General features: G+C 37.7%; 1 protein-coding gene across 4 annotated transcripts in view; it reads left to right on the top strand.

Moving 5' to 3' along the window:
- TFDP1 (transcription factor Dp-1) overlaps positions 1 to 14,060 on the top strand; it is a 41,162-nt gene that overhangs the window by 15,764 nt on the left and 11,338 nt on the right. For all 4 annotated transcript variants that reach the window (XM_040556348.1, XM_040556207.1, XM_040556273.1 and 1 more), the window contains exons 4-5: positions 8,916 to 9,022; positions 13,360 to 13,481. In XM_040556348.1, the coding sequence (XP_040412282.1) occupies positions 8,916 to 9,022; positions 13,360 to 13,481 (229 nt within the window). The remainder of the gene's footprint in view (positions 1 to 8,915; positions 9,023 to 13,359; positions 13,482 to 14,060) is intronic.

Raw genomic sequence — 14,060 nt, 5'->3', positions numbered from 1 at the left:
CTGATTTAACTAACAACTTCTGTTTTTAAAGCATGATCTGACTTCATTTATGAGGAGAAAATAGTTTAAAAATCACCTCACAACGTTGTTTTGCATAAAGCATGTGATTTTGAGTAAATTGTCATGGAGATAAAACACCATTCTAGAAAATGCTTCAAAGATGTCTTTCTTGCTTTAAATGCATCTTTAGTGTGCAATAAGAGGTATCAGTGGAAATGAGCTGGAAGCTTGTGTATTCAGAAGTAGCTGGGTGTAAATTCACTTACGTTAATGGAATGTATTTCCATTAATGGAGTGCAGCACCTCATTTAGCCCCCTAAAAAACAGCATGCCATCAAGTGGCTCAAGCAAGGTGCAAGTTTTCCTTTGTATTAGGATGATGCTATTAGCTCTGCTCACTTGAAGATTCTCTCTCCACTTCTGTTCCTTCTCCGCTGAGAATTTATTCTGGAAGGCAAGTTCTCAAAGCTGAATCTTGGAAAAGAGTGATACATCAATTACATCAACTTGATATGAGGCCATATTGATTCCCAGATCTCATGAAAGTTTCAGAAAATGTACCATTTAGTTTTTTCTTCTTGATACAAATGTATTTGTAATAAATTTCTCTAGTATTCAAGTATTTGTCAATCTGTCAGTGAAGAAGTATTGATAATGCAGGTTTCCAGTACATTTGGCTCCAGGGAGGTTCTGATGGAAAGATCTACGTTCTCCTGGAAGTCCTGTTGTTTTTTGTGTTTTTTTTTTTGAGAGGAGGTGAGGTATGAAATTGCATCTTAGTGCAACTTTCCTTTTATGTGCCAGGTCTGCTGAGTTTGTAGCCTGGTAGGGTTAAAGTGGCACAATTCCATGGGTTTGGCGTAGAGTGTTTGGTTTGGCACAAGGTTTTGGTGTACTCGGTAACCAGGAAGGTGGTTTTCTGGTGTAACCCTCTCCAGGAGAGAAGCAGCAACGTAATGTGCAGAGAGTGTCTGAGAAGGGAAGAAGAGATGATGTAAACATGTTTGTTTTGGGAAATCCTGAACGCCAGGTGCTTTAAAAGTGCAGCTTTGCAAGAGTCTGCTAATGATTTGACACACAGCAAAAGGTAGTGGTGATGTCCTTTCGCTGATAAGCTAATAAAGCTATATGGTTTTATATCTGCTGTTTGCCCTGTGCTGTCGTACTGTCAGCTTGTGACATTGTGGAGGAATGATAAATCCCATTGGACCCAGCTGCAAGTTTCCATGGCTCATACCAAAGTACCCAATTGCATTTTTCTCCATGAGGCCTCAGTTGCTAAGAACACCACAGAGGGCCTGTTCCATCGCTTGTTACCCTGTACTTGGGAATGGGATTTGCATAAGCTGTTCATAATTTCAGGGTTTATCGAGATTAATTTGTAACCAGAAACAATGTTCATGAAAATTTAAAACATCAAGTGAAGAAATAGTGTGATTTATAGCTCTATCCCTCCTTCTGGCAGTAATAAAAAGGAGAAATTCCTTTATCCAAGACAGAATTAAAAGAGCAGTTTAATCATGGAGTAAGTTTCCAAAGCGACTCGATTGTAATTGCTTGCTTCTTGCAGGCAAGATATGAGGCAAGGGTAATCTCATCTGGATACTTAACTTGTTATTTTAGTTTATTTCCATTCTGGGATTATTACTGTTGCCATATTTTTTAATCTAGTTTTGTTAATTACTGGATTTGTTTTGTAATATGAACCCAGCTAATTGTTCAAACCTGAAATGCTCAAATTCACCCTGTATGTTGACTTCAACTGATAATTATAATCAGAATTCATTTTGAGGGTTAGAAGATAATGTATGTGTTAGAGGAATGGAAAAAACTTTTAATAGGAACTGAACCAGTAAAGCTTCCTCACAAGTCTGTGTCTTCTAAAAAAAATAATTGCTGATAAACTTTATAGACTTAGAAAATTTGCTTTTCCATGAGGTTGCATTTTGAAGAAAAGTACTGCATTCTGGTCCTTGTTGTTACAGTCAGATTAGAGTTGGTATTTAAGTAGGGCACTGTTCAGTTCTAATCCTGCCCCATACTTGAGAGGATATTTGGTGAAAGAAAATACCTGGTTGAGTGGAAGGGAAAAGAGAGCCAACGGTATTTAGTGTTGTATTGAAATTAAAAGCTCTTAGGTTAACTTCAAAATTAATCAAAAAGAGAACTTGGATCATCTATCATGCCAGTAGGTGGCATTATTGGTATGCAACCAGAAGATACTTGTAAAGATGTCTTCCTTTTGTCTCCTACGCCTTAAAATAAGATTTCACATTATATAGGCGTAAAGAACTTGAGTTTTGTTCTCATTTCAGATTTGGTAATTGAACAAAATTAAAGTAGTCAAATATGTAAATTTTTGAGGTGTATTTAAACTCTTTTATTTCAACACTGCCTAGAACATTGTCTTGTGCTTTTAATTTAAATGACTAGAAGCTTTCGCAATGTTATGTTGTTGTATCTATATAGAGGGATCAAGCTCTCCCTGGTTTTTGACAATGTTTGGAGTCGTTCCTCTGGAATGAAAGCAGACATCTATTTCAGAGCCTGTGATTCACCCTTCAGCAAACATATGCCTGAACATCGGTTATGAAATGCCAGGGCATTACAGCAGCCCAGACAATTCCGAACGATTGTTATCGTCTAAAGTCAAAGTCGGGAAATAAAACTGTTGCTGCCAATAGGAATGATATCTTAAAAAGTCTAGAAAGACTCGTAAAGTCTAAGAGTAGACCACAGTTTATCTGAACAGACTTGGAAAGACTGGTTTGTAGTATGTGGAGTGAAGTATTATTAGTCATATCTAAGGATGGCAAGAATTAGCTAAAAGTCTTAAGTCGATGTAAGAAATTACTTAAGCACTCAGTAATACTGTGGTATTACATCAGGGGAGATTGATGTCTTTGTAAAAGTATTTGAGGCTGCTGTGTAAGCATGTTGTCTTAACATGATGGTGCAATTTGCTCAATAAGCAAAGATATTCTTACTTGGCTTAGCACACAACTGGAGAACGGTCATCTGTGTGTTGTCAAAGCTTACGGGAGGCTGATAGGCTCAGAAGTGGTTCAATGCTAATTTTCAAAAAAATATGTAATTAATCATAATGTGTCTATGGTGTTTGTGAGAGAGAAGTTACAAACTGCAGCTTCCCAGGAATGGGGACTGAGGAATCAGCTCCCAGGATCTAATTGTCACCTCTGTCATCTCCCCCAGATCTTCTAAGTACGCTCTTTGCACATATTCTGAACAGATTGTGTAGTTGATTACTAGTTTGCTTTTTAAGCTTTTTTTGTTTATTCTAAGCTGATGGTTTGGTGGACAGGTTTGAAGCTGGAATTAGCTTTGTATTTGCTTTACCAAATAGTGACAGTAAGGAATTCTGTTAGCTGTTGATGTAGAACTTTTTTTTTTTCCTCCTGTTTCTTTTCTAACAAAAAAGAAAAAAAAATCCGCAAACAGAAGATGCCCAAACTGTTTCTACAACATTTTCCAAATAACTCTCATAGCTTTCATGTAATCCTATATCAATCATTTGCATCTTTAGTAGTGTTTCTCTGGCTATGTATGAATTCTATTCCTATTTATTTTTAATTCCAAACATAAGGAATGTTCCAAATGACACTCGGTCTTCTCAGAAGTGGTAGTCACAATGGGATCTTGTGTCAGTTACGCTTCCTGAAATCATCTGGTTCATGGAAAGTCTCACGGGTCTTTTTTGCTCTCTTCAACTCATATTCTCTTAGTTGTGAGTTTTATCAGGTTATTGATAGTAGTGTTGTCTTTTCAAAAGCATAAGTCATGTGTGACGTGTATTGAGGATGGTTTAATAATGCTGCTGCCTTCAAGTTGCATAGATGTCCTTAAGCTAGATTCAACTGCTCTGTTAAAACCATCAGTTTTAAAGAGAATTGAAACAAGAGTTTGTAGAGTTTGTAAGAGCAGTTAAAAGCAGTTGTACTGCAAAATGTCATCTGCAAGGTTAATTTGCTTTAGACCTTTCTTAAAATAACTCTTTGCTCAACTCCTAACCTTCAATCATGTAGAGTATTTACTTACAAACGGGTCTGCTGAACAGAGTTTGAGACTGTTGTAGGAAATGGTAGGAATTACTTTGAATCCAGACAAACCACTCTCTTCTTACTCCATGCCTTCTTTTTTCGGCCTGGGATAATTCAGTTTCAGAATTCCGTCACATACAATATTGCTTCTACTGACAAGACTTTACTTTGTTAGAAGTTTTATCCTTCATTATCAGGAAACAGGCTTGTTTTTTCAGTTGATTTCTGTTGTTGCGTCACTCCTATTGTGCGCTCTTTCTCAGGTAAAGAAGACATAAAGACTGATTGCATCAGCAAATGGTATGGTGCCTAGATTGAGTGGGATTTCTGTTCCCGAGGTGAGGAGTGCTTCAGCCCAAACACTTTGACACAAAACACCACATTGAGAGTCGCTACTGTTACATGAACTGGAGCAGTCAGTGCTCAGAGAGATCTATTGCCTTGTCTGCAGAGGGCACTCTTTTATCTTACATGTACTGTCTCTTTTTCTGTGACATCTCAAATTATTTAAAGTGTTCATAATTATACGTATCACCACTCTGCTAAAATTCTGCGGGAGATTCTTTATTCTTGGTAAAATTCTTGGGTTTGTTCTCATATACTGGTAAGGGCATATGAAAGAGTTCAAGAGTTCTACCCTGATTGAACTCAGTAACCAAAGCAGACTATTTAACACATTTTCTGTATGCAGAAGACGCTTACCTGTCTACAAAGACTTCCAGGTGAATATTTTATTTTTTTTGTTAAAGTGTGCTACTGCTTTTGCTGTTCAAGTTTTATATGACATTGCTCTTTGATCCCATCTCTGTCTTTATCTTCTGTTTGGAGACATTCTGGAGCTTTACAGTAAAGAAGTTCTACTTTCATTGTGGCTTACTGATTGGTAAGCTGCTAAGAGTTTTCTTCTGAGCCGGCAATACTTGGGAGGCTGAGAATTCAGGTAGTAGTATTGTCCTTCAGTGTGTGTGTGTGTATATATATATATTGTGCTTTAGCTGGCCTTTTACCATGTTTTTTGAAGTCTTTAGTTCTTTAGAAGAAAAAAATGCAAGGAACTAGCTGTATTAATATGTTTGTTTTGAAAAGGAAGAAGAGTTGGTGCCAGGAAACTGTTTGCAAACTTGCGGTTTTAATTTTTACATGCTGCAGTGCACACTGTATCTTGGCAATAAAGTACAAGATTATCTGGATGGCAGTGATTGCTGTAAGAGTAACAGTAATTAACAAATGATTAGTAAAATTCCTTTGAGAAACTGAGCTGTCAGTCGCTTGCAAAGCTAAGTTAATAACATTATTTCTGCTTGTATACTTAAAAACAGTTTTCACTCCACACACACACTGAAATCAGAGTATTATGAGCCTTTGGAAAAAAAAATGCAGCTAGATGCTAGAACAACTTCTGCAAGTCAGGTAAATGAGAAAGTAGGATGCATGAAGCAGAGACAAATTGAAAAAATCGTTTAAAAAAACTCATTTTTTTCCTTTAATTGAGCAGTTTTGCTTTCCTGTTTAATATGCTCTCTTTTATGGGTAGACTTTGCTTAGAACAGAGGTGTGTTGCTGTTCTTCCAGTTCCGTTTGCATTTCCTTGCCAATCAGTTTGTGCGTACAGACAGTCGTACCTTGCTGTTTCTGTATAGAGACGGGTTGGTTCAGTGGCATGTATTAATGCTGGCACAGTGCCACAGAAGATGTTAATGTAATTAAAAACTTTAAAGAAGCATAACGTATACCTTCCCTTTCATGCAGATGATGTAGTTGCAAGATAACTATTTGTATTCCTAGAATTATATGAATAATATAAGGAGGCTGGAGGCCATCTAATCTAGCCTTAGATCAAAACAGGGGGAACTTCAAAGCACAGAGCCTTGAGTAGTTGAAATTTTTATATATCTCCAGGGAACTTCCTAGGCAACCTGTTCCTGTGCTTTGCCATTTTCATTGTGATTTTTTCCCCTTGTATTTAGCTGGAATTTGCTGTGTGCAGCAACTTGAGACTTGCCTCTCTTCCTTCTGCTGTGTCATCTCTGTAGCTCCCCATTTGCTATTTGAAGGCAGTGATCAGATGCCACAGACAGACCTCTTGTCCTGTCTTAATCTGTCCTACGGGATGAACACACCAAGCTCCCTCAGCTTCTCCTTGTACATCATAAGCTCCAGTACCCTGACTGTTGGCAGCTTTCTGCTGGACTCTCCTGTTTGTGAATCCTCTTGCACTGTGGCCCCAAAGTTGAACAGGGTGATCCAGATACAGCTTAGAGTTCAGGCACAGAAGAGACTAATCACTTCTTTTGACCCTGGTGATCTCTTCTAAATGCAGCCCAGTGTGCTGTTAAGCCTTCATTAGCACAGAGGTACCCTTTGGACTCAATTCAGCCTCCTGTCCACCAGGACCCCCTTGGGTCCATTTCCGCAGAGCTAACCACTTGACTTCTCACGTCTGCTGTTGTGTGGAGTTGTACTGGACTGTTACAAGTGCATTTGTATTTGTCTTTGCTGACTGCTTAAACGGAAACAACGTGATAGCATAAAGAATTGCTTTGGTTTTGAACACATCAGAAGAGTGCAGTCTGTGTGTGTGTCTGTAGAGTTGACAGATGATGAAGATGCTTCGGGAGCATCTCATGGCAAGACTGTTCTTTATGAAGTTATTTCACTGTAGCAGAAGTACTTCTGGCATGCTGGCTTGGAATAATCTTGTCACGTGCAAGTAATATCCTACCAGGATAGGAAGGGACATACCTTGCACTGATTCTTGGTGGGCTTGAACTGCAGATGAGGAAGTCGGCGTTCTGTTCAGGAGATCAGCTGAGAGCGTAACAGAGAAGAGAATTAGTAGGCATGGATAAATGTGATACTGGGCAGGAGTTAACATGTTTTTTTCTAGAAGGAGGGGAAAAGGGAAGTTAGGAAGTTACGTCTTTTCAAAGTCAAGCTTTGAAAGAATCAACAAATGTATGGATAAGGGATATCTAATCAGTGTGATGTCCTTGGATTTCTTGAAAGCAACAGCAAAAAAACATTATCAAGGTCCTTAATTGGCCTGTTAAAGAAATTAAGGTGTCAGAGAATGGGACAGTTGTCTCATGGATTAATAATTGATGAAAACTAAACCAGATAAAATGAGGACCCCTAGTGAGCTCTTGACACTCCGGAAAGTTATTAAAGTCATTGTAGGCTATATTACGAAAACATGAAGTCAGTGTCTGCTGGGGAACAAGCAAATTACATTTTCAAAATTATTTAGGAAGGAATGGGGAGTAAAATAATTGTTATACAATAACGTATGTCATTCATTTGTCATGAATAATGTGTCTGTCCCATTCGAAAATAAATCTCAAATGGTAGGAGACCTAGAAAGTGTACAGGCAACAAGAACCATCAAAGGTAAGGAAAAGGCTCTGTAAAATGAGAGATCAAATAGATAAGGGGGCTTAACTTGGGGGAGCAGTTGCAGCTCTTAAGCTAGAAGTGGAATCTTCAGTTTGTTTTCCTGTTTTTCAAGCAATGAGAAGGTTTGTTTTTTTTAAAAAAAAAAAAGGCACACTGATGAGTAGCTGAGCAAAGATACACAAACAGTACTAGTCAAAGTAGTTTATTCTGGTTTACTGCATTCTGCAAAGAGGAAGGCCAAAAAAAAAAAAAAAAAGCAGCAATAGTGATGGCTCTACATGAAGGAAGAGGAAGGCGTAACAGCCTTCCTTATGTGACAGGCTAGATACCTGCTGACTCTGAAGGAGCATCCAAAAGTTGGAAGAATGATGGGCTACAGCATCCTATGCTTGTGTGGGGCTCAGAATAACTCTTGAGTGAAGCTGTCAGTTTGTCATGGTATAGTAATGGCAGCTAGGAAATACAGGCCTTTCGGAAAGGAGGGACTTAAGTCTCCAACTTTCTGTTGACTACCTGCACGTGTAAGAGGGATGGAGGGCATCAAGGACTGGTTAGGGACCTTCCTGATGCAACTATTGCAACAATTATTTTCTCTGCATTGGATAAAGGGAAGAAGAAGAGGAATGAGAATTCTGCCATCCCCTTCTGACAGGGAAAGAGCTGTCAAACCTCTCACCTTATTTGCCCCATGATTCTTTTTCAGTCCTTGTTGCTTATTTATTTATTTAAAGACTGGTATGGAGCATTAAGTCACTACGGATACCTGGCGTAGAATTTTTGTAGTTGAACTTTTGTCTTATGTGGCTTAAGGCTTAACCATCAACAGTGACTATGGATGGCTTGTGAACAGGAAAAGAGCAGCTTTCCCTGCAGGGTTGGTCTACTGTGTTGTGTGTGTTTTGCTCAAGTGCTGGTTTCTTGTGTGCTTCAGTTCTTTAATTCCCTTCAGCTGGAAGAGGGTACCTAACAGAAAGGGGAAGGTTGGGAATATTCTCTTGGAAAAGCCTGTGCTAACCAAATATAATCTCTTGTAGACCAGCATGCCTCAGAAGAGTCTGTTGTATGCTGGGGAATTGGACGTAGTTTTGGGGTGGCGTGGGAAAAGGTTTCAACAGCCACAAAGGAAAGAGGGTAGATGAGGAGGGTAATACGCCTTCTATCAGATACCAGTTAGCTCTGCTACTGTGCTTTGAGAGAAAAATTGGAGTATGAGGAGTTAAAACATGCTCATACTAGATCGCTGAGCTGTAAGGTCACACAGGAGGAAGCTTAAGACAACATACTAAAAATCTTTTAAGAATCATCTTTTTTTCTTCAGATGCATAAATGCTACATTTATGTTGGCTCTCTGTGGAGCTCAGAGCTAATTTCTGTTAATATCCATTGGTAATATTTCTGAAACTGCAGTTGCTAAAATAATACAATGTGGCTGACCTGAAGATTTGTGCTTGTATTTGTTTTTAGGAGTTGTTTCTCTATTGGCTGTACATCCCTCTACAGTAAATACACTCGGAAAGCAGCTCCTGCCAAAAACATTTGGACAGTCTAATGTCAACATTACACAACAAGTGGTAAGGAGACTTTGCATTTTTTTTATTATTGATTACACATACTGTAAATCTGAGCTGTAGGTTGATATTCAGCATCACTTGTCATGTGCAGATTGTCTAAATGTTTCTAATTTTAATGGACTTACTACATTAGAACAAATGTGCTTTTGCAGAAAGAAATGCAAAGATGACTGTCAAATCAACATACCTGAATATTCAGGTGGCTTTATCTTTCATTAATGTTGCCACTTCTAATCAGTGGCTCTTCCGGATTCTGTAATAGAGACATGTAAATTTAATTCCATTAACACATTTTTACTGAGATTGAAGTCAGATGGAACAAAATTGAAAGCAATACTACATTTTTTAATGCTAATGCTGATTTTAGATATCCTTTTGCCTAAATGCTTGCTTTTGCTCTGTGTGAGGTATGTGAAATTAGAGGACTCAAAGAATCTAATAATGCTGTCGATAATACATAGGTTGTGAGAAGTCATTTCTATATTGATCAAAATTAAGATCAACTGAGAGTTGGTCTCAATTCATCTTCTGGAAAGCTACTGTAAGGTATAAACATCTGGAATTTAATTTCTTATATTTGGGTTTCTTCTTGATACAAGTTTACAATCTCCCTTGCCCAACTCTAAGCTCTAGGGAGTGTTTGATAACTGAGGTTGCCTGAATCTATAAACTGTGTCACTTTAACTGCACAGATGTTGTGGAAAGTCCACTCCCTCTGCAATTAGCAGTCTATCTGTATAATTGCTCTATCTGTATAATTGCTTATTGACTATACTTCGAAACTGTGACCATGCTCAGATAGCTGCTCAGGTACAGCTGTCAGTTTGAAGAGAGCCTGGGGGTGGGGAGGATGACACAACAAACCAAGCAAACCAAACCTCTACATCCACCAGTGTTCTTAATTGAATTGCAGTAGTGCAACTTGAACTATGTTCAACTCTTGAGCTTCACATAATTTGAGGAGTCCCATCTGAGACAGACTGAAGATAGTTAAGTAGTGAAGCGTCAGTATAATTGCAGATTATTTGTGCTGTATTACCAGTGGTTTTGGTGAACTAACTCCCTCCAGCAATTACTTGAAAGTTAAGGTGCATTAAAATTAGTTTAACTGAAGTTGTCTCTTTAGTAGGAGAAAGTTTTAATCCAAACAAGGAAATAGAGTTGTAATGACATGTAGGATATCTCTTCCAGGTTTTATTGCTAGGCTGTGTACATAGTAGATTTTAATGTTGAAAGTGAAAGGTAACTTACAAAACCCTTTTCTCAAAGTACGAAAGCCATGGTTTAATAATTAAATGACAAATTGTCTGATGCCTTTTTAAACTTTGAACAATAAGTAAACAAATGTATACAAATCTGTATATCTGTGTGTGTATGTTTACACATACAAATCACATATTTATATTGACAAATGCTCATCTGTATTATAATGATTAATTTTGCATGGTAAGATTATTAAAAATTTTGATTCTGAAAGAACCACTCTTGATATCATAGTCTTTGGTAGTATGATGACTGTGTGAAATTCACATTCTCAGTAATAAGTTCTTTATCGCTTTGCTAAAATATTCAGAATAAGGCGACGACAAATTTCGATGAAATAAGGGTCCCATATCAGAGCATATTTGTATAGGCTATTATTACCAATACAAAATTAAATGCTTGGTTGTATGTCACTAAAGAAGAGGTGGAGTTGTTTATGTATATATATAGAGAAACCCTGGATAAATTTCTTCTGGCTTTATGATTTAGAAGGACAGCAAGAATTTTCTGTCAGTGAGCCAAATGTTCTTGAGGATCACAGTTGTTGAGTTGGCTTGTGACCCTGTTCAACTTTCTAACCCTTGACTGGTAAAACCAGTTTTTTAATACTTAAGCACTTAATTTTCTGTGCTTGTGTTCTTTGTTCAGTTAGTCTGATTTCTTTTTCTTAGCAGGAAAACGTACATGGGGACAGTGTTCAGTACAGTGAAGTGGTTAGTGTAGACTCTTGCTGTTCACTGTTCTTTCCCATGGTCTTGATCTTACTGGTTCTTAAGGAGCCGGATTGTAATCTCGTTCTCCCTGTAAATCAGGAAACTTTAGAGAACAGCAGACATTTCTTTTTCTGCTTCTTCATTCTTTGCCTCTCCTCTCCCTGTTTTCCTTAAAACTAGATTTTATAATTACATCCATAAGCTTTTGTTTTAGGATGTTCCCAGTGACTTGATACTGCCTAACTCTTTCAATGTTTTTTTCATTTGAAGTCGTGGTTGTTTATGAACTTGTGAGTAAAAGTTAGGGACATCAACATTTCTTTTAAGGAGCCAATAACACCAAGTAATTCTTCAGCAGAATCTGAAACTCTAGGCTGTAGGGTCTTCTGTAACATCAATACATGCTGCTTCAGATTTGGTAAGACGTTTGGTATAGACAGCTGCTTTGTTAAGGAGTTTTCCTTCACTTGCTTACAATGTAGAGAGGCTCACCAGTTCTTTCTGAAGTTCTGGAGTATTTCTGCCATTTGTGTCCTTCAAATACTGAAAGAAATTGGACGTGTTTGGAAACAATCTAATGCAGTTACTGGTAGATGATACAGATTTTGGATTAAAAACATACAAATTCTAAGCCTACGTGGCAGTCCTTGTCTTTAAGAGGTTATATAGATGCATCTTTCAGAAAAACAAGAAAATCACCACTCTTTTTTCCTGTTTATAACCACAAGAATAATTAGACTTAAAGTGGCTACTAAAAAACAAACATCCCTGCTACGTTGAAGAAGTTCATTTTTGTCTGTAAGTTTTATTTCCATTCCATAGAAAAATAGCAGTCTTTAACATGTGATTGTTTGCTATATGAAGACTTTTGAACATGTAAGAGAAATTATTAGAATTTTTTAAGGGTAACTCTTGTATTTCTAAGTTTCTCTGTCTGAGATACGTATCGTTTGCATAACATGTAAGCTTAAATCTGAGACATTCTTTATGTAAAAGTTGAGCTTTTTAAAGATATAACATGAAAGCATATGATTCTGTCTAGTTTGTAGAGTTCTGTGAGTTAGATGGGGAATGCCGAGCAGGTTTTGTATTTACTAAACAGACTTCACTTTTCCATTCTAGAAATGAGTGTGGGTTTATCTCCATCCATTTACTTCTTTGTACTGCTGAATGTTTAACGACACTACTGAGCACAGTAGATTTCCAGTGTTTGCTGTTGCCAAATGGTTTGTTTTTCTCTGAGTTTTATAACTCCACTCCCTCCCTCTGTATGGGTTTGGCTACCCATCTTTATGCACTGTGTTACGTGTTAGGCACCAAGGTGATGGTGGGCTTGTTTGTGGAAATGGGAAGCAAGGGAGTAGGGTGGGACCCTCTAATTTTAGCCTCTGCAAGAAAAATGTCATCTCTACCAGTCCTCTCTAACTGTATCCTAAGGAATAAAAACTGGCTAAGAGCTTTCCTCTCTTCTCTCTATTGTCTGTGTTACCTGAACAGCACGCTGGCTGTCCTCATGGCATTCTGAAATGTTGGTGAACCAGACCTTTTTTTCATGTGATCAGTGAAAGTGAAAAGGTTGTGGACAGAATTGCTGGTGGGTGGCTACAGGAATTGTGGTCATCTCAGGGCAAAAAACAAAGCAGTGGGATCAGATATCTTGAATGTGCCTGGAGATGTTTATTCCAACTCTTCTTAAAAACATGCTGTGAAAAATGGCCCAACACGAGAGGTTAAAACAGCTAAGGGTTTTGGTCTGTAGTTGGCAGAGAACTGCCAGTAGCAAAATTGATGGTGTTTTTTTTCCCCAGGGAGAAAGCTGGTTCACATACACCCAGCGCCTGTTCTGTATCCCCCACCCTCATTCTGTTTTCCACAATGAGCAGTTTTGGTTATGAATAGTAGTAGGGGAGATTGGTTGGCTTTATGTAAGAATTGGAAACATTTTAAGTGGATGGTTTCATTTCGACTTCTAAGTTTTTCTACTTTATTCTTGCAAAGGCTAAATTATTGAAGCTAGTTTGGGGAATAAACTTTAAATTTTGTTGGTGAGGCAGACTGTAGCTAAAGGAAAATGTAATGCTTTTGTGTAAAACCAAAATCTGCGCTAAGTGAGAAGGTTAGCATGAAAAGCTTGTTTAGGAAGGATGAAACATAAATGATTATTACTTAGGGAGTGCTCTAACTATGTAATACATGTCTGAAGATTTTTATGCTAATGTGTGTAAGTTGAAAATGTCTAATAGAAGTGGGTAGAAACAAAGTATTATTCATGCTTGGATAATACATCACTTGAATATTGCAGCATTTGAATATCTTGGAATACTTATGTTTATTTTCCAAATGATTTTATCTTTACTGTAGGTTATCAGTACACCTCAGAGACCTTCAGCGCCAAATACTATCCTGGTAGGAAGCCCACATACACCTAATACACATTTTGTATCACAGAACCAGACGGCAGATTCTTCGCCATGGTCTGCTGGGTGAGCTAAATAAAAGTTGCAAAGGATTAATAAATTGCTTGAAACTTCTGTTTTAAATGTTCGCTGTGATAGTGTATGCGCTGTTGAGGTGAGCTGTGTGAGAAGGACAGTCTACTTACCTTTCAACTAAGAGCACTTCAACATTAAAGTATACTATATTAAAAAGTAGGCATAGTCATACAGGAATGAATATCTGCTCATTTGTCATACAAGCAGGTAGAATATTTTCTGTAAAGACTGACAGATTTTCTCATGTTACTTGGATTTAGAGAATTCAGCTCCTAAAAGGACACAGGAATTCACCTGATTTGATTCACGTTTTAATTTGGCATTTCTATTTTGCTGGGTTATTTCCAAGACAAGACAGTATACTTCTGAAGTATATCCTGAAGAATCGTTTTAAATAAGAATGAAGCCTTTACTGCAGATAAATTTTAGATACAATGAATGTGGTGTTCTGATGTCTTTTGTCGTGCAAGTTTGTTTTTAAGGGTCTCTTGTTAACTGTAGTTGTTTTAAGACAGAAATTATCATCAGTGTCCTGTTACACATAGGTAGGTTTTCTACTTTGGAATTATG

This window comes from Cygnus olor, chromosome 1, assembly GCF_009769625.2.
Source record: "Cygnus olor isolate bCygOlo1 chromosome 1, bCygOlo1.pri.v2, whole genome shotgun sequence".
Lineage (NCBI taxonomy): Eukaryota > Metazoa > Chordata > Aves > Anseriformes > Anatidae > Cygnus > Cygnus olor.
The sequence above is the reverse complement of the archived record's forward strand: the minus strand, read 5'-3'. Positions and strand labels throughout refer to the sequence as shown.